Source organism: Mytilus californianus, unplaced genomic scaffold, assembly GCF_021869535.1.
Source record: "Mytilus californianus isolate M0D057914Y unplaced genomic scaffold, xbMytCali1.0.p SCAF_6, whole genome shotgun sequence".
NCBI lineage: Eukaryota > Metazoa > Mollusca > Bivalvia > Mytilida > Mytilidae > Mytilus > Mytilus californianus.
In genome coordinates, this window is record NW_026262712.1 from 17,088,771 (window position 1) to 17,111,569 (window position 22,799).

Here is a 22,799-nt window from a genome sequence, read left to right on the forward strand (position 1 = left end):
TGCTTGCATTCTTGTTTCATCTGTGAAGACCAAGGCTGTATGATTACATATATGTCTGTTATAACTTAATTTACTATGTCAATTTGAATGTGAATGAATAACTGTAAATCAACTTATTGTTGAAGATACTTAATTTCGCTGTAAGCTCTTTTTAGCTGACCTCGCTGTGATTTATTTTCAGTATTTATTTATTTTCTTGAGGTATTTATATAAGGAATATTCATGTGATACTTATTCACATTATTTTTCTATTCACGATCTTAAGAATAATCCTCTTGCGAAATTAGTTAATTTACAGTAATTAAATCACTCAAGACTCTGGCTTGACTACTTAAAGATCAAAGGTGAAATTTAAAACTGTAGTTACTAATTCCTTTAATTGGATTTGCATTTTTATATGGCTTATTGACCATAAATCCGAGAACAAATGGTCTTATGTTAAATTATTTTTTATGTTTCAGATATATTCTTATATGCCATTACTACAGATTAAAGTAATTGCAATGTCATTTTTATTGATTTGTAGAAAAGCACAAGGTATATTAGAAATTGACAAAAATAAATTGCAGGATGCCATTGATTTTCACAAATTAAAAGTCTGAAATTAATAGCAATGCTATATAGTTTGACTGATGAGGTCATTAAAGAGTTGTCATCAGGGAGAGTTGCAATAGATTTGATCTAAATGTAGATGAATTTGAAAAGCATGGCTAAATATTCATGGAGCACAACTATACTGGAAATTTTTTTGCCAGTGAGTATACTCCCAAATTAATTTTCTGTCTTTTTTGGAAATGGTTAGGTGAAAGTGTTGATTTTAAGCATTTGTGAGTCAAAGGGTCAATACAACTTATTCCCCATACTTCTTTATTTACTGTCAATTTATATCTGTAGAACATTAAGAAAGGAAACATTTAATCGAACTGTTAACTGTCATCTTTTACATACCATATTTGACCATGGCTACTGGTCAGTCATTTAATTGGTTAACAAATTATCTATACATTTGTATGCAGAAATAATTTTCGCAAAGAAATCAAATATCCACAAAAAGTTTTCCTCAATGCAGGAAAATTGGAACCCTTAAAAGTAAATAACAGAGGTCATGCAAACTTTATAAGAATAAGGAGATGTGGTATCATTGATATTTATCTATTAAAGACCAGGGATGTATATAGTTCACTATGTGGCCTTCAACAAAGAGTAAAACCAGAGCCATATACCAAATTATAAAATGACCTGAGATGTCAAAATGTGAAACAATTCAAAACAGAAAAAAACAGCCTTATATATTCTACAAAAATAAACTAAAAACTTTTATGGCAGACAGCGATTAAAGACGACCACTGGCTTGGCAAATGTGTCAGGGTAAAACATTTTTGTAAACACTCAACCCTCCCCTAACCCAAGAATAATACAAGATCTCAGAGGCAGGATTTTGACTTTTGGCACCATCAAGTTGTTAACAATATAAGCACTGACGGAGATCAAATTTTACCATATGAGTGAAACTGAGGCTAAGGTAAATTCCAAGGTTTCTTTTTTAATCTGAAGTAGAAATTTTAGAAAACAGTATGTAATTTAATTCATTGCATTTTAATGTTTGGTACTTAGATAAAAATCTTAAATTGAATTAGTAATAAATATTAAGCTATATTTTTTAAGACCTGTGATATTTTCTTGAATAAATGTAACAGAATGTGCATATTATCAAGTACTAAGGTCTGTATAAGATTGCACTAGGATTATCCAGTTAATCTCTAGATTATCTTTGATGAATTATAATAATCTATTGATCAGACATCTGTCATACTCCTAATTGTTCATAGTTATAATTGGTTTACCAGTCATTATTTGTATATTTATTTCCTCATGAAAAATATGAATAGAGATTAATGGATTGAAACTGAAAAGGAATATATATACCAGAAATATTTTAGATGACTGGATATACCCAACAAAGTGTTTCTTTTTAGGACTAATATTTAATAGTGGTACTTTTTAATGTTGTTCATTGATAAACGAATTTATATTCTTTACATTTCCAAATGCTTAAATTATCAACTGATTGTTTGTCATATTTAGGGTACTAAAAATTGGACAGCACTCAAAAATCAGAGTACTGAAAGTAGACAGTACTTAAAAATCAGAGTACTGAAAGTAGACTGAGCACTCAAAAATCAGAGTACTGAAAGTGGACAGTACTTAAAAATCAGAGAACTGAAAGTAGACAACACTCAAAAATCAGAGTACTGAAAGTAGACAGTACTTAAAAATCAGAGAACTGAAAGTAGACAACACTCAAAAATCAGAGTACTGAAAGTAGACAGTACTTAAAAACATAGCACTGAAAGTAGACGGCACTCAAAAATCAAGAGTAATGAAAGTAGACAGTACTTAAAAATCAGAGTACTGAAAGTAGACAACACTTAAAAATCAAAGTACTGAAAGCAGACAGCACTCAAAAATCAGAGTACTGAAAGTAGACAGTACTTAAAATTCAATATAATGAAAAGACGACAGCAGTTAAATTTCAGAAAACAACAGAAAAGTGTACTTTGAATTCAGTACACTGCATTATTTGCAGGACTATTAATTCAGCTCACAACAAAATGAACCTGCTCTGTTAATTCATAACTCTTCAAAGTGGACAGCATTTATTATGCAATGTGCATTTGTACTGCAAACTGGAAAGTACAATTAATTCAGTATACTGTAGAATGAATGGCATTAGTAATCCAGAACACCAGCAGCCCATGCAGCACTATAAGTTTTAATTCAGTACACTGAAACCTAGGACAATTTATGGCTGTAATGCAATAAACTAAAAAAAAGACAACACATTCCTCTATTTAGGTACACTGCATTAAGGGACTGCACATTAAAAAAGGGACACCAAATTGCAGTACACTGGAACAAATGACATCACATCTATAAAGTAAATTGAAATAAAGGACTTCGGCTTCCCATTGCTGTAATTCAGTACACTGAAGAAAAAAAGCATATTCTTAATTCAGTAAACAGAATAAAGGGTTATTCTACACAGTAGAAATGATATTTCAATGTTCCAAAAGAAGGCACAATGATAGTAATATAGCCACTGAAAAGTAGTCCTCTTAAAAAAGTATTTTAGTTTAGATGTATGATTACTTTTATGATATAGAAACTTTCTTTATAAATTGAGACCTGGATAGATTTGATGAGAATACTGATAATTTTGTGTTTATTAGTATGACTTTACTACTACATGACAAGATACTTTATGTTGTTCTTTTGAACTTCACAGCTTTTTAAATCCTTTTACACCAAATCAAGAATAAACATTTTCAAATTGAATTTTCACTGATGAATTATTTGCATTAAATGCCGACCAAACGTTTTCCATTTTGAATTTGAACAATTTTATTCTTGTTTATATTAGAACATACATATATGTATGCAAGGTACACTTTCATCCTATTGAAATTCATTGAGTTATGTAAATTTACTTATACATCAAGATTTTCGATCGATTACGCACCATGTCAATCACACAGAAAAGTCTTTTGATAGTTTTACTGATGTCAGTTTTAAGTCTCACAGCAAACAATCAAGTCAAGATTGTCAATACATTTTCAGATAATGTATACATTCAAATATATTTCTATGTACTAGTTTTATCAGCATTATGAAATGAAAAGGAAATAAATGTGATGTTTTGATATTGCATAATTGTAACAGTACTATATGTTTAGATGTTTCCTTATATATTTCAATATTATGTACAAAATTAAATCCTGTTTCCTAGTGTATGAGAATAGGTGGTGTTCATTATTTTAGTTCTTTTTATATTATTTTTGTTATGAAAAAAAAACTGTTTATAAGTTTATGCTCACCTATGTTCTATTTTATTGTGAAGTACATTGTACCAAATACCATGCAGTATATATGTAAGTGTACAAAAGACCAGTACATGTAAGCATAAGTGTTCCAAAGACCAGTATATGTAAGCATAAGTGTTCCAAAGACCAGTATATGTAAGCATAAGTGTTCCAAAGACCAGTATATGTAAGCATAAGTGTTCCAAAGACCAGTATATGTAAGCATAAGTGTTCCAAAGACCAGTATATGTAAGCATAAGTGTTCCAAAGACCAATATATGTAAGAATAAGTGCAGTATAAGGGGAGATGAAATTTTTTTAGTTTTTGTAACATTACAAATATTGGGAGTTTAAAAAATACACAGTTGTCATCAAATCTGTAAGCATGAACTTGAATGAGTATTAAGGAACTTAATTGTTGTTTCATTGTTGAATGCAGTTTGAAATCCTCTGCAGGGCAAAGGACTTGAGTCAAAAGACGGCTGTTGTTATGATAGTTGCTTGGGTTATAATTAGGCATGGGGTAATCGAATCAGCAATGTGTTTGTGAAGTTATCTCTGTATTTTATTACAATGTATACATTATGATTTTTACTTCTGTGAAGTAATATGAGTTATTACACTGATTTTTGAAAGATAAATACATCAAAGTTGAAAAATTTAAGTGTTGAATACAGTTGATGTTTTTAATTCCATAATTTGACATAAATTTGCCTTTTTATGAATTCTGTAATATTAAACTAAAATTTGTTGGCTACTATATGTTGACAAAAGTCGTGAAAATTATCGATCCACAATATTTCACAGTTTAAAAGGTGTAGGTTGTCATACATAACTTTCAAGTCAGTTTTATTCATTAACAACAGTTAGTTCTAAATATAATCAACAAATCTCTATTCATATCCCATAGCTTGTTTTCAACTATCAAACTTTTAATTTTAAGATATCTAGTCCTATTTATTTGATGTAATTTGGACCATATACATGGACATTATGGTTAATGTTGTGTGACTGATTTATTTTAGTGTAATAACACAGTCCTTGATGATAAACATATCCATTGCTTTCTATTGTTAAATTCTTGTATATTGCAAAGCATTGAAATAAACTTCTATATTATCCTAAGCAGGCTCATGATGATTTATCAATAAGTGTCTTTTGCTGAAAATCGGTCAATGTTTTTAAACATTTTTCAATGCTTTAAATGTGTTTGTAAGATTGTCAAGCAGGTTTAATGAAATTTATCCTTAAACTTTCATATTTTTTCCATTTACATAGCAGTTTCAAACACTTTTCAAGTTTTTGAGAGACATCATAGAGAGATGTAATATGCTGTCTTCTGCAATATACAGGCTTTGTTTTGTGTGAGGTTAATGTCTGGATCTAGACATAGGTGTCATTTCCTGGCTAATGCCTGGATCTAGAGAAAGGTGTCATTTCCTGGCTAATGTCTGGATCTAGAGAAAGGTGTCATTTCCTGGCTAATGCCTGGATCTAGAGAAAGGAGTCATTTCCTGGTTAATGTCTGGAATCTAGATATAGGTGTCATTTCCTGGTTAATGTCTGGAATCTAGACATAGGTGTCATTTCTGGGTAATGTCTGGAATCTAGATATAGGTGTCATTTCCTGGTTAATGTCTGGAATCTAGACATAGGTGTCATTTCCTGGGTAATGTCTAGAATCTAGACATAGGTGTCATTTCCTGGTTAATGTCTGGAATCTATAGATAAAGGAGTCATTTCCTGGTTAATGTCTTGAATCTAGATATAGGTGTCATTTCCTAGTTAATGTCTGGAATCTAGACATAGGTGTCATTTCCTGGTAATGTGTGGAATCTAGACACACGTGTCATTTCCTGGTTAATGTCTGGAATCAAGATATAGGTTTCATTTCCTGGTTAATGTCTGGAATCTAGACAGAGGTGTCACTTCCTGGTAAATGTCTGGAATCTAGACAGAGGTGTCATTTTCTGGTAAATGTCTGGAATCTAGACAGAGGTGTCATTTCCTGGTGTACGTCTGGAATTTAGACAGAGGTGTCATATTCCTGGATAATGTCTGGAATCAAGATATAGGTGTCATTTCTGGGTAATGTCTAGAATCAAGATATATGTGTCATTTCCTGAGTAATGTGTGGAATCTAGATATTGGTGTCATTTCCTGGTTAATGACTGGAATCTAGAGATAGGTGTTATTTCCTGGGTAATGTGTGGAATCTAGACATAGGTGTCATTTCCTGGATAATGTCTGGAATCTAGACATAGGTGTCATTTATGGGTAATGTGTGGAATCAAGATATAGGTGTCATTTCCTGGTTAATGTCTGGAATCTAGACAGAGGTGTCATTTTGTGGTTAATGTCTGGAATCTAGACAGAGGTGTCATTTCCTGGTTAATGTCTGGAATTTAGACAGAGGTGTCATATTCCTGGATAATGTCTGGAATCTAGATATAGGTGTCAATTCCTGAGAAATGTCTGTAATCAAGATTTAAGTTAAGACCTAGTTAATGTCTAGAATCTTAACATAGAAGTCATTTCTTGTCATTGTCTTCTATGTCTACCTCTGTATCTGCAATGGTTATGAGAATAAAGATATATAGATATAGATATCAACAGCCAACCTTGTTTTGTCGCCAGGTCATTGCAGAATAACTAGTTATGATAGACCATTGATATTTTATATACTGTTGCATTTGTATGCATGCATTTAAATTGTATGAAGCATATTAAGTTAACTTCAGATGTGTTTATGTAAGATCTTGAAATTTTCTTCTTTTTTTTTTGTTAATCATTTTTTACCATCCATGTATTTCAGTTTTTCTTGATGCATTTTTTAACATCTATGTACTTCAGTTTTTGTTGTTGCATTTTTAACAACTATGTATTTCAATTTTTGGTGTTGCATTTTTGTCGAGTCTGCGACTTTTGTCGCAAAAGCGAGACATAGCAATCCTACATTCCGTGGGTGGCGGCGGCGTCCACAAATATTCACTCTGTGGTTAAAGTTTTTGAAATTTTAATAACTTTCTTAAACTGTATCCTGGATTTCTACCAAGCTTGGACAGAAGCTTGTTTATGATCATAAGATAGTATCCAGAAGTAAATTTTGTGAGAAAAAAAAATCCTGTTTATCCTTATATTACTTATAAATGGACTTAGTTTTTCTGCCAGTTAACATAACATACAGTCTGCAGTTAAAGTTTTTAAAACATTCATTAGATTCATGAACCATCCTGGATTTTTACCAAACTTGGATAGAAGCTTCTTACAATCAAAAGATAGTATCTAGAGGAAAATTTTTAATAATTTATTCCCCATTTTTGTTGAGCCTGCGACTAACAGCAAAGTAGGCAAGACACTGGGTTCCACGGAACCCTTACAAATTTTTTAACATTTATTCAATGATTTCAGTTTTTGTTGTTGCATTTTTAACATCCATTATTTCAGTTTTTGTTGGCATTCCAAATATTAATGATATATCATGAATTATTTTTTAAAAGCACTTGTGACCAGAAAACACTTTTAAGAATGTAAAAATCCAAGTAAGAAAAACATGACAGAGCCTCACAATATGGAGCAGAGATTGTACCTGGATCCCTTGTAATATCAGAATGAATAAAAGGGTTTTTAACAATGAGACAGCAACCCAACAACATAGTTAAACCAAAAAGATAACTATTTTCTGATCAGAGGAACTTTGGTTTATGCAACAAACTCTGTTGTACATGTAGTAACATGACAGTTCACCAAATTAATTGTTGTTTTGGAAATTACTACAGAGCAAGTGGGATTCATTTATTATTTCCAGTTTTTCATTAAGGCACAACAAAGAAAGGACAAAAAAAAAATTACTGTGAAATGACCCATGTGATAAAGAAGAACAAAAAACAGATTAAGAATTGGAGAAATAAGACAAATGACTGAAAAAGGAGACAAAGTCAAGAGAAATGAAATAAAAGACAAGGATAAAAAAAAAACAATTAAGACAAGGAAGAAGGTAGCAAGACAACAGAAAGAAGGAATAGACTAGAAGATGGATAAAGATGAAAGGTCATTTATAAGATCAAGAAAGGCAAATCACACACTTTACTGGATATAGTTTTCTTAAATTGATATCCCTAAAAAAAATTCAATAAAAATTGTTTTAGGCAACAACAGTTTATTTGTGTATTGTTAAATACAAATACTTTCTTATCTATACAAAATATTCATTCAAAGATTTTACTGTATTGGTGTCCGTTCTTAATAGATATATAAGTTTTGTCAACATTACATATCAGAATGGACTCATTGGTCACAAAGAATACATTTAAATAAATTATATATCAAAGCTATAACCGTGATAAACACATTAATACAATGGGAAATAAAATGATACATTTTATTAGTATTATAAATATTGATCTGCAGGATTTAATAACTTGGGTTACTTAGAACTAAGTTTTGTCAAACGACTTTGAGTTAGAGTTGAAATCAAATCTGAAATGGAATAATGTGCATGAAAGGTGATCTATGGGTAGAAGATAAGAAACGATTGTTCATTTCACTTGTACAACGATATGCAAATAATGGATTAAGATTAAACGACCGTAAGTGCTGAATTTAAATCCCAGTGTATGAACAGGGAAAGACGTGATATGAACGCTATACTTTCTCTTATAACTCAGTTAAGAATTGTTTAACTTAACATTATGTGATAGTTACATGAGAATATAATTATTCGCCATCCATAAACATGGAAAGAAGGATCAGGCAAATTTCATTTCCATAAAGGCATTCAGATTCGGATTTAATAGTCTTTTGGTATTTTTGTGCCAAGGAAATAAATCTTGAGATTTTTTAATAAATTATTCATATTTCATTTGTATATATTATTTATATTAATATATATTTTTAAGATAAATGAAACCTGAGTAAGAAGATTCACGGATGAACGAGGGGAAAAATGCTTAAATTGGAATTTGAAGCAGATGAATTGATGAAAATGATCTTCAAATTATGTAGATGGAAAATTTGTGAAAATTGTGTGAAGTTCAATCAAATTGTGGATTAAATCCATTCTTTCAGTTAAGGAAACAGAATTGTCAGAGTATTTTTTAAAAAGAATGTTCCACATAGATTGTCCACGTTTCCGTGGATTTATGTCATGGGATGAATTAGGGTAAGTCGATTAGTTTATAACAAGATTTGTTTATATGAATTGCACATTTTGCAGTCAAACATTTTCTATTTTTTACAATTTTACAATAATTAAAACATGAATAAAAGGAGTTGTTGTAAATACTTCAAAACTAGCAGGCTGTTTTCTAGACAGGAGACTATTCTAAAGTTTCCTTTAGCAGCATAGTAACTACTGGTAGTATTGAACTAAATTGATTTCTTCAGAAATGTACACAATGTTAATTCACTTCTAGTTGTAATGTTTGTTACAGAAATTGATTACTAATAAAAAATATTAACAAACTTAAGTGTGTAATAAACCAGAAACTTTTATAGTGCTATAAATAATGGACATATTTCAAATCTTTTGAAGTTTTTCAATTTGCCTAGGAAATAGCTTGAAGCTTAAAATGGATTTTTATATCAGTTTTCCTGTAATTATTGTTTTTGAAGCTGGTCACAAAACTTTGTGTAAAGAAGTATTATTGGTTAATTATATATTTTTTTGCTTCTGACAGATTGAGTGGCTGTTATCTTTTTAATCACTCTTTATTGAGCAAAACTACTGATTGAAAATTGTAAACTCAGCAATTTAATGATATCAGGAGTTGACTTTCATTAACTTGCAGGTTTTTAGATAAAAAAAAAATGTTATTAATCTTACTTTTCTGTAACGTTTGTCCCTTCAAATCTTAACATTAATTTATAATTCTGGACTAGAGATCTTTAAAAAACTGCTTTTTGTTTTATCCATTGGAAATTTTATATGAAACATCAATGATTTATTTTTGGAGATTTAGTCAAGTTCTAGATTAATGTGATAATTTAGATTTTAATTTTATACCAGTATTATACCAAAGGAACAGGAGCAAAACAAAACCTTCAATGATTGTCCAAAGATATGTTGTAAAAATTAGAAATAAAATATAAGGAATAAATTTGTAATAAATGTTCAGGGAAGATACGTTAACATGTTACAATTGTAACAGGGCATGATCTAAGTAGCATGTTATAAATCTGTCTAAGAAGCCTTTCAGATATTTTACTACATTTTCAAAAATTCAATGAAACTTATGAAACACAGTAGATTTAGTAATTGTAATTTTTGTACAGGTTCCATATTAAAGGACTCATTATGGACTTTAAATTACAAAATATTGATTATACTTTGACATGCAGTACTTAAATGTTGTTTAACTATTAATTTTATTATGAAAAGTATAATGATGTAATTATATTCTAATAATGTGATGTAATGTAAGCCTTTCTATCCACTTTCCTTTTACTAAATGCATAATCATGTAAATTTCATGTAAATTGATCTACAAAGATTTAAAATTCAATAAAATATTCAATGAAATTTTATCACTAGGTGAAATGCACCTGTTTTAGCCTTAGTATTATATTTATCGTTTTGTAAACTGTCGACCAAACACCAACATTATGAATGTACTTTAACCAAAAGTATTCATCTGCTGTCCAAACATTGTTGACATTTAGAAGCAATAAAAGCAAAGGACAGGACGAAAAAAAGATTTATTTTGATTGATTTTTAACAGAAAGTCTGTAAAACATTTGACAAAGAATCAGAAATTTGATGGACATGTATCTTATTGAATAGATATGTTCTTAGGTCTAGTTTTTGTCTCACCAGAATATTTTCCTTCTTTCACCAAATATTCTCATCTTTATAATGTCATATTATTGGCCGAGAAAAGAAAACTTTTAACATCTAAAATAAAAAAAATTGAAAAAATAATGAGAAAAGGTATAAAACAGATGCAGAATTAGAGATATTTGAATATACTTCATTGATATACTTCAAATTACTTTATATATCTTTGATTTATTTTTCAGATGTCTTGCAAGAGCTGTTGGGGTAAGTTTGATATTTACTTCTTCTTTAAAAGTTGAATGTCTGGAGGTAAAACAAGGAAATGTCGGTATGCACAGCATAATGTAATGTTTTTTTTTTCTTTTAACATCTTCTATCATAGAATATCTACAATAGAAGAGATTATTACTCAGAGCAGTGGTCACTGTTTGCTTATAAGATTCCATTATGCTGTGGTCAGTGACTTATAAAGCCAATCACAATCCCAGGATAGGTATTGGTCATATACCTGTTTCAGTCTGCTTTGCCTGCTAGATAACTGTCACAGCATGTTTCAAAAGATAATACTGATAAGTGAAACATTTAGTAGGCACTGAAAATAGACACACATTAGCTTAATTTACCAGAATAACAAGAAAATAAAATTTGCCAGAATAACAAGAAAGCAAAATTTGCCAAAATAACAAGAAAGAATTATGATTAAGTCATTTGCAATCTGTAGATTTATTGAGAATGAACTTTGTGTTAATGTTAAAGTAAAGAAAAATACTATTTTCATAAAAGGGAAGATATAATATTTTGAAAATATCTGGGTTTTGTATATGCTTTTCATGTATGAAGTTAATAGTTTGATTCCTGAGAGTAAGACTTTTTCCATCACCATTATAATACAGATGAACAGCATATTACCATCTAGTTTATTATTAATGACATCAGTCATGTATCTTGTTTTACTTTGAAATGGTTGGAACCCGCCTTTTTTTTGGACGATCAATGCATTTGAATGGGGACATAAGTTGGAACCCCCCCTTTATCCTAAGTTGGAAACACCCCCTTTTAAAAATGGCTGGATCTGCCCCTGTGACTTCTGCTTTCAAATAACCTGCTGAACTAAAAACAACAATATTTAAATGCAATCCTTGTAGAATAAGTTATAGTCATAAGGAATACTTTGTTGCTCATTTCATTGTTCACAATCCATCCCTGGGTGATCTATGTTTTGATAATATCTAATTGCCCCCTACACTATGTGGAAAAGAGAGAATGTAGTAATAATAATAATAATAATAATAATAATAATAATAATAATAATAATAATAATAATAAATTCTTTATTTAAAGAGGGTAAACTCAGTTAGTTACAATAAACTAATCTTCCCTGAGGCCCTCACATACAAATTACAATACAATCAAAAACAGATATTTACACATAGTCATATAATAGTGAGAGCATAAGAAACATATCTCTGAATTTCTAGGAGATAATAAATAATATTTATATATTGAAGCAGTGCTTTCTTTTTTATTTTTCCTCTTGACAGCTCCTGAAAAGATTTCAACTTTTATGGTAGAATAGTTTTCCTGCTCATTTTTTGTTTTGAATATAGTTTACTTGAATTATATTTTTGGATATATTTGTATGCCCCCGCGAAAATAGGGGGCATATTGTTTTACGCCTGTCCATTCATCCATATGTCCATCTTTCCCACATAGGTATATGGTTTGTCTGGCTAACTTCTAGAGTTTTCTAGCAAAATTTTATATCATGTATACTAAAGGTTGGCATATTGTCAGGATTTTGATTTGATTTTTTAACTTTTCCACAAATGATAGGTCGTTGAACTTGTGTCATTTTTGGGTAATATATGAGTACTTATATGTTCCACAGTATCAAAACAGACTATATTTATAAGTTTTTAACCAGTACAAAACTATAATATAATAATGTACGTTTTTGTAATTAACATGCACATTTGATTGTAAACTTCATATTGAAACTGCAGTAAACAATTTTGAACATTTGAAAAATATACATAGATTTTCCCACATAATGGATAAATCACAATTATTGTGGGGTAATCAAAAAGACACAACCATCTCAAGTTGTTCTTCAAAGTCACTGTTACTAAAGCTAGAGGGGGCATCATATTTGTCTATAGCTATTAGCATTGTTTCACATTTGTTTACTGTGAATTCAGAAATTATTGTGTGCATTTATTATTGTGATTTTTATACGACCGCAAAAAAATTTTTGTGGTCGTATATTGGTATGACGTTGGCGTCGTCGTCGTCGTCGTCGTCGTCGTCCGGCGTCGTCGTCCGAATACACATTAGTTTTCGCACTCTAACTTTAGTTTAAGTGAATGGATCTCATTGAAATTTTACCATAAGGTTCAATACCACAAAAGGAAGGTGGGGATTGATTTTGGGGGTTATGGTACTAACAGTTAAGGAATTAGGGGCCAAAAGGGGCCAAAAATAAGCATTTTTGTAACTTCCAGACATAACTTGTGTGTAAGTGTATGGATCTCTCTGACATTGTACCACAAGGTTCCATATCTCAAAGGGAATGCTGGGATTGATTTTGGGGGTAATTGTCTCCAAATTTTAGGAATTAGGGGCCAAAAAGGGGCAAAAAACAAGCATTTTTCTAGTTTCATGACAATAACTTGTTTGTAAGTGTATGGATCTTTATGAAATTGTACTACAAGGTTCCATATCACAAAGGGAATACTGGGATTGATTTTTGGGGTAATTTCCTCCAAATATTAGGAATTAGGGACCAAAAAGGGGCAAAAAACAAGCATTTTTCTAGTTTCATGACAATAACTTGTTTGTAAGTGTATGGATCTTTATGAAATTGTACTACAAGGTTCCATATCACAAAGGGAAGGCTGGGATTGAGTTTGGGGGTAATTGCCCTAAACGTTTAGGAATTTGGGGCCAAAAAGGGGCCAAAAAACAAGCATTTTTCTAGTTTCCAGACAATAACTTGTGTTCAAGTGTATGAATCTCTCTGAAATTGTACTGCAAGGTACCATACCACAAAGGGAAAGCTGGGATTGAGTTTGGGGGCGATGAATCATAAGGGGGTTCAAAAAATTGGGGGGGGGATTTTTTTTTCCTTTTTTTTCTTTAACATTTTCCATTTTAAATTGGTTATTTCTGATTTATATATAAAAGCAAATAATAATGATATGGTTTGAATAGGCATACATGTGAACCTCCCGACGGGAGTACAATAATCCCGTTTTCAGGGGTCTCCTCCCCCCCTCCCGTTGAAAAAATCCCGTGTATGAAATTTTTCATGAATGAAAAATTTCTGCCCAACATAACATCTCAGGCATCTGGTGTAACTGACATTACCTGAAGTTATATTTTACCTGTAAATCAATTAACATGCATAATTATATGGCTTCACTTGTCAGCTTGGGTGTCAAACATACTGGTAAGCAACGATTTTTACCTCAGGCTAACTGCCGTTGTGTAACAAAAACTGTGTATTTATTGGGTTACTTCCCTTGATTTATCCTGTTTTAAGTTACTTTCCTTTTAATAATGAAAATTTTTAAAAGAATATAAATAAAATATAAATTGAACAAATAATCATAAAAGGATGGTTATTAAATGATTTTAAATGTCTTAGGACAAATAAAAAAATAATAATTTGAAAATTATTTGAGGATTCTATACTTCCTTTTAAGGCTTAAATTGAAATTTATATAATAACTATGACCCTAACTTTACAGATAGAATGAATTTCTGAGTTTGCAAATAAAAACTATTTGCAAGAGAAAAAAAAAAAAATAAAAACTATTTGCAGACAGCTAAGCAAATGTTCTGGTTGCAATGATTGTTTTATAGAATATGAAGTAAAAAATTTAAAGAACATACTGGAAAAAAACAATGTTAGATTGAACATGTAGAATATAAAGATGGAGAAACTTTATAAGTACAAGGGTACTATAAACATAATAAATTGGTTGGAAAGTTGAAGAAAACACACTTTAAAAGACCATTTTTACAGCACATGGTTACATTTACAACAAAATTAATGTCGATTAAAAACCTCCTGATCTGAGTCCTAATCTCCTGACCAAAATTTCCCAATCTCCTGATCTGAGTTTCACAGTCCATCACATGTATGAATAGGTAAATTGAAAATTTTTAAGTTCTTAGACCACTTTCATTCTGTGTCAGAAACCTATGCTGTGTCAAATATTTAATTACAATCCAAATTCAGTGCTGTATCAAGCTTGAATGTTGTGTCCATACTTGCCCCAACTGTTCAGGGTTCGACCTCTGCGGTCGTATCAAGCTGCGCCCCAGCGGAGCATTTTATTGAAGAATGGATAAAAATGCGGGATTAATTATTGCGATTTCAGGAAAATCTGCATACAGCAATATGTATTAGATCTAAGAATGCAAGTTCTTATTTTTGCGATACTCCCCAAGTCGCATTGTTTGCATTAATAAAAACCTCACAATAATTTCTGAATTTACAGTATCTGGAATTTTTAACCAATTTTCCAATGAAGAAATATAGTTATGCTTTGCTATCATTTTGACAGCGTCTTGATCAAGGTTATCTCGGTTTAGGCCCTTGCATGTTTTCTGTGTCTGTACAATAACCTTTAAATACTCACTTTATAAAAATAAGGAGATGTTGTATGACTACCAATGAAACAACTATCCACCAAAGTTCAAATGAAGTGGATGTAAACAATTATAGGCAGCAGTACGGAGAAAACCCCATACTGTATAGTCGGCTATAAAAGGCCTCAACATTAAAATGTAAAACAATTCAATTGAGAAAAACTAAAGGCTTAATTTATTACAAAACAATTAACGAAAAACAAATCTGACAGACATGAACCAACGACAACCACTGAACTACAGGCTCCGGACTTAATTGGGACAGGCACATAAAGAATGTGGCAGAGTTAAACATGTTTGTGAGCGCTCAACCCTCCCTCTAACCTTGGACAGAGGTGTAACAACACAACATAAGAACAATGTAAAAATCAGTTGCAATGGGCTTTACTCAAAAGATTGGTACAAGGCGCAAAAACTACTAACATAAAACAACAGACACAAAGCACCAATATAAGAATACTGATATAAGAGTACTCGCAGGTACTGAAAGCTAGTTTAAAGCCAATTACAACTAATAAATAAATCATTTTCTCCCAGACTGTCCTTTAAGTGTTGTTCTGCAGTTGACCATATCATTGGCAATTAAAATTTTGTTTATTTTTATAATATACTAGGTTCAACCATGGACTAATACATGAATATCTATTGGTCCCAGACTCAATAGAATAAAAATTAAATTAAATGAATAAAGAATGTTTGATTTCTTTATGTCTCAGCAAAAACCTGTAATGTAGAACATTTCACTGTCAAATGTTGCAAACATCAATTTCTATAATATACAGGTTTTTATTTAATTACCCAATGTAAAATAAATTGTAATAATTTAGAATTCAATATTAACTTGTATTAGACAGATTTATATACACAAGTAATTGATCGATATTTGATCTTGACACTGATATACAAAAATAATGTTTGTGTATTAGCAGGATTAATCTCTATTTGATCTCTTAATCAGATAAATATATTGTATCTAACTCCAATTAAATATTTGAATTTAAGATTATAGATTTTATCACATAAAAAGATTTTAAATGTGATAACTTTGATTTATATGGTTGGTCAGTGTGAAGTGTTATCTAAAGAATACACTTGAAAATAATATAACATCTTTTAATTATAAAAATCAGGAGATGTCCTATGATTGCCAATGAGACAAAGACCATAGGACAAAATTGTAAACAACTACAGGTCAACGTATGACCTTCAACAATAAGCAAAAACCATACTCTATAGTAAGCTATAACATGCCCCAGGATAACTAAATGTAGAAAAGTAACCAGTTCCCTATATCATTTGCAATTAAAAATCTTTTTTTAATTTTTATAATTTATTAAGTTCAACAGAATTAAAAGTAAATTACTTAAATTATATTTTGATGACTATGCAAGAATGTTAATCATGGAGTGACTGCATAAACAATTTGTATAAAGCTTAATATTTAAGAAGGGAGAAGACCTGGATACTTTATGTCTTGTATACAGATGCCTTATATTCTGAAGTTTTTTGTCTGGCATTTTGCTAGTGTCAATCTCATTTTCATGGTTCAGCATCTGCTTAAAATTTTTGTTAATCATGTGATTTTCTCACTTATAGTAATAGGATAACTATGTGTGGTATATTTGCAAGGTCTACATATCCTTCAGACAGGGTTCACGGTAAAGTTTTCATTATCAATATAAAAATAAGAAGAATTGGTATGATTGCCTCCACCAGAGACAAAATGACATAGAAATTAGCAACTATAGGTCACTGTATGGCTTCAACAGTGAACAAAACCCATACCGCATAGCAAGCTATGAAAGGCCTCAAAATTACAAATGTAAACCAATTCAAAACGAGAAACGACCTGCTTTTGTACAAAACAATAAACGAAAAACAAATATGATATACAGCAACAAACGACAACCAATGAATTACAGGCTACTGACTTGTGACAGGCACATAGAGAATATGGTGGGGTTAAACATGTTTGAGGGCACCCAAACCTCCCCTCACCTTGGATCGTAGTGTAATAGCACAACACAAGAACAACCTATACAAATGGTTTGAAAATGGCTTATATTTTTCATGCCGGGACTGTTATAGCCGACAAAACGGTATGGGTTTTTCTCATTGTTGAAGGTCATACGGTTGCTTATAATTGCTTAAATCCACTTCATTTGAACTTTGGTGGATAGTTGTCTTATTGACAATCATACCACATCTCCTTATTTTTATATTAACTCATCAGATCCATACAAAGCCTAAAAACAACAAACAACAACACTTACAGTTACTGAAAGCTAGTTTAAAGCCAATAACAACTAACAAAAAATTATGTATCTAAGACTCAAATGTCAAGCAGTACACAAGTCTGTTTCTCAGATACTATAAGCAATAGGTCAACTATATTTGGTATATGGAATGATTTTAATGTGTGCATGTCTGTCTGGCAGGATTCACTTGACCTTGATCTCATTCTCATGGTTCATTGGTCAACATTAAGTTATATATAGGCAAAAGGTCGGCTATATTTGGTGTAAGCAATGCGTTCAAACTTGTCCAGTAAAGCAGACGAGACAACTCAGCATGTGCACTCATGTTTTGTTTTTAACCCCCTCCCCCCCTTTTCCAGCCTTGTTATGTTTAGATATTGAGTTAAACTGCAAATAGGTTTGAAAAATATTACCTCAAAGAAAATATTGAAAAATGCAGGTGGGTTTCAAATTATAAAACAGTCCAGTTTTGATACAATTTATACAATGGGGATATTTTTTTGATTTAAGGACATGTGGATTTGTCTGTTTTAAAATAGATTAAAACATTTGTTTTCTTCAATAAACAGTTGCCTTTTCATTATACTTAAAGTACTGAATGAATGAACATATTTGAATTGTTTAAATATTTGTGTAGCAGACTTGATCTTGTAACAATATGGTCTAGTTAATTTCAATAAATACTTTTGTTATATCACTGAATACTATGTTTCGACTTATGATAACACTATAACTTATTAACCATTGAGGTATATAATCAAGATTTTATTTAAACTGATTTATGACAAATATCTGACAACAATTAATTCTGAAAAAGGACAACTCTTAAAAATGCAATAAATGCAGAAAAGCATTAATAATATTAAATTGTCATATTTTATTTAGTAATATATTCTTTAGTTGTAGATGAGATAAAAATATGAATAGGAAATTAAGAGTCTGAAAGCTTAGATTCTTGGGTTCAGAAATATATAGGTCTCAGTTAGCTGAGGGTCTGCTTACTCTTCAGGAGCACCCCCAGTTTTAGGTGGGGTACGTGTTGCTCAGTCTTTGGTTTTCTATATTGTGTAATTTGTGTACTGTTGTTTGTCTTTTGGTCTTTTTTTGCCATGGCATTGTCAGTTTATTTTTCTTCTTAAGCGTTTGAATGTCCCTTTGGTATCTTTCACCTCTCTCGCAACAGAATTAAAAAAAATCCATTTTAAAATTCTTAAATAAAAGTTTGCTGGAATATTCAAACTGTTTGCCTTAAATATCATACAAAAATGAATTTTTCATGCATTTTGAAAAAGGGTTCAAACTAAATGAAATATTAATTTAGCCTTTAAGATATTGTGAAAATATTTTGTACTTTCTAAAAAATATTTTACAACAGCCAGCAATAATTTACAACTTTATGAAAGTTTAATGTGCATAGAAAGTATTTTTATATCATAAATATTTTAATTTTCCATTTCATATGATGTAAACTGATCCTTATAAGGTTTAAAGTAAATTATATAAAAGATAGGTATTCATTATAAATTATAATTATTATGGAAATGATTATAATGTGGGTGTTTAGAGATTTATTATTTTCACACCAATATTTATAATTATAGATCGGGTTTATGGTCTATAACTAGGAATAAGGACTGGAATTTAATAAAACATTGTATGACAAAGCATATTTTAACCAGTGATAACAGTTTGTTTAAAAATATATTGTGAGAAAGCTTATTGATTGGTAAATAGAATTTCAAGTTCTGATATTATATATTTTTATTCTGAAGATGTATTGCTTCCCTGGAATTTCTGTACATAGGCTATTACTGTATTATGAGAGGCAGCAACGACTACAATTGTATTTTTTGGGGGGATAGCATCGACTACCTTAGTCAATTATCACAGTGGTTTGGGTTTAAGACGGGGTCTAACATTTACAAAAATGGAAAAAACTTGATTTGGAGAATGTAGAGTTTAAGAAGAGTTTATTTGAAGGTTGATGATTTTTCTCCACACATACTCTATGTGGAGACATTATTACATTTCTACAACTGCCATACTATGATTTTTAGGACTGAAACAATAATCAAATCAAAGTGGCATGTTTATATAACCTATGCCTCTCCCTGGAAACTTTTGTCTATATCTTAATGTTTTGATCTTCAAAAGAAATTTTTGCTATAATTGTTAATGTTTGCTGGTCTCTGTTAAATGTATTTATACTTGTGCCAGATTTAGTTGGATGTTATTTAGATATCTTGTCCAGATTTAGTTGGATGTTATTTAGATATCTTGTCCAGATTTAGTTGGATGTTATTTAGATATCTTGTCCAGATTTAGTTGGATGTTATTTAGATATTTACTTATCATACAAACATGTCTTTAAAGTTGAAGACCTCAATGGCATGTTGACCATTTTATGTTTTGTTTCTCTTTTTTGTGTTGTTTGGTTGCTGTCTCATTGACATATATTTCACCTTTTATTCATTCCTGTTTTGGTTTTCAGTTTTCTTGCAAGAGATAATCATGCCTAAATGTCGGGGAACCTTTAGCTACAACATGCAGTCATAACACACATTGTCACAGGTTATATAAAACCACTTCATATATCACTGTGAAGGCATGCTAGATTTAAACATTTTTTGTAATATATTCAACTATTTTTGTTGTTATCTTACCAATCAATCTTATTATTTATTTGTAATTTCAAATTTAATGATTTTGGTTTGTCATATAGTATTGAATTGAGTATATGATCACAGTAATTATAGTTTTAATTAGTTTGCTCAGTTTGACTTACAGGTCAAACTGCCAACACAGACTTATTTGTGATATTTAATCATTACATAATGAATTGTCTATTTGTTCCATAAATTAATTGGCTTTGATGGTGGTCAGATTTATGGCGTTTTGCATTTGTGCTGATCTACATTTCATTTGCGCCGATTTTTTCTTTCATTTGCGCCAATTTTTTTTTTTTCATTTGCACCAATTTTTTTACAGGTAAATTACAGGTGAATGTTATTTTTCATTTAACATAATATACCTCTTCCGTTCGCCAGTTGGAATTTTGAGTCCTCAATGCTCTTCAACTTTGTACTTGTTTGGCTTTATAAATATTTTGATCTGAGCGTCACTGATGTGTCTTATGTAGACGAAACGCGCGTCTGGTGTATTAAATTATAAACCTGGTACCTTTGATAACTATTGTGCAAATGTTATGAATTGTCAATCATAACATGTATATAACTGTTGTCCTCTGCTCACCACGGGGAGGTGGAAGTAGGATTTTGAGCATGATAAGTCAATTTAAAAGCACTATGTTCACATACTTCGAAATCAAGAAGTAAAAACCTAAGATAAAAGTACTCCGTTTTTACTCTGTTTATACTAAAATGACGAATTAAAAATCTATTTACAACATTAAAATCCATAAAAACAGAATACATTAAAATCATAAATCTGTTCTTGCCGAGTATTTATAGGCAACACATCTAATATATTCCTTTCTTGTAATTTCGTCTCTTTATTTGTCGTAATTATCAATAACGAACTCTGGCTAATGTACAATGTACTGATGCGGGCATTTCTAGAGTTCGCATTTTAACATACGTAACGGCCTGGATTTTCTTAACTTAAACATAAGTGAACAACGTTTATAACCAGATTTTACCAATATACATTCAAGGTATAGTACATGTACAAATATTTACTCACCCGTGTTAAACTGTAAATGCAATTAGTAGCAAATACAAAATCGGCGCAAATGAAAGAATGAAAATTTTAAAAATCTGCGCAAATGTCATACGCCCCAAATTTACCCCGCTGGTTATAAGGCATGGACCCAAAATGTTTGATGGTCAATAGATGAAAAAGCATCTTGACTAACTTTTTTATACATACATAATAAAGTTTACACATGTGGAGAGAAATTATTAGTCTCATCACGATAAATGGTTTTAAACAGTTTATAAGATATAAAGTCATGATTAATATATTTGACAGTCATTTAAAAGTTAAAATGGTATTATGACACTCATAAAGCTTATAAAATTTCTTCAGAAAGTGAAGCACCCTTCAAACCTAGAACAGATATTGTTTACACAGCAAATATTATTGACCTTTCCATGATATGCCAGGGTCTAAAATAAATATTTATCATTACACTGAAGAGATAGTTCTGAGACCAAAAACATGATATTTTGAAAATTAAGTCATGAAATTAAACTTCAGCAAATTAAAAGACTTGAAGAAACATGGAACTTTGCAAAGCTTTCAATTTGAAAATCACTTTCTAGTTTTTAAGTGATAGAAAAAAGAAAAGTAATTGAATTTTCTATGAAATTATGTGTATTGTATATAAGTTGATAACAGGAATACATGACCAACTACCCATTTGTTCTTGAAATAAAATAAGATAAAAGGACATGGATAAATAGTCTAGAGTGAGGCACATAATGTGTATTAAAAAGACCAATTTTTCTAGTACCCTAATTCCTCCTGGCCTGTATAGTCAAAGGATGTCAAAGTATTAACCATTATTTTTAAGCATAGCAATATTAATACATTAATACATGCTTTTTTGTCAAAGTCTAACAATGATCAGGCCTGTAGCCAGGACAGGGATGGGTTAATCGTAATCTGTAATCGTAATCGATTGTAATTGATTACATTTTTTCCAGTAATCGACAGTAATCTGTAACCGAAGACATTTTCGATTACATGTAATCGTAATTTAATCGATTACAGCAAAAATCATGATGTAATCATCGATTACTTTCGATTACATTTCGATTACTTTAGTAAAATAGTTTGATGAAATATAACCTATTTTAAATGAAAACATGTATGTATTCATCACTTTGAAGTACTGATAAGACTTAAGAGTTTATCAACTGCCTTTATATTTCTATCTATTGTCTCAAGCTGCATTATGATCAACCAGATACCCTACCATAATTTACTTTATATCTAGCTTTTGAAACAAATGGATTTATGTGCTTGTCAATAAGTCAACACCTTTTATATTAAAATAAGAAAATAGATTTAAAATAAGAAATGTGTCTTAAGTTAAGTTCTGTACTTCCTTAAAGTAGTAAGCTTATTTGTATAAAATTTCCTAAAAGCATAATTTTCAATAAGATTTGAGCTTAGAAGAGATAAACAGTTGATTTCTTATTATGTTATGATATACATGTACATGTATATAAAAAATAAGAAAGTACACAAAATCCTTTTAACAATAAACCAATGCCTATGCATTGA

The 22,799-nt window shown here is 30.5% G+C and overlaps 1 protein-coding gene across 5 annotated transcripts in view; it reads left to right on the forward strand.

Annotated features, from left to right (window-relative positions):
• Positions 1 to 652: 652 nt before the first annotated feature.
• Positions 653 to 22,799, forward strand: part of LOC127705752 (uncharacterized) — a 67,531-nt gene continuing 45,384 nt past the window's right edge. For 2 of the 5 annotated variants that reach the window (XM_052210105.1, XM_052210103.1), the window contains exons 1-2: positions 8,457 to 9,021; positions 10,878 to 10,899. In XM_052210105.1, the coding sequence (XP_052066065.1) occupies positions 8,966 to 9,021; positions 10,878 to 10,899 (78 nt within the window). In that variant the 5' untranslated portion in view covers positions 8,457 to 8,965. The other 3 variants (XM_052210102.1, XM_052210101.1, XM_052210100.1) reach the window with 3 other exon arrangements.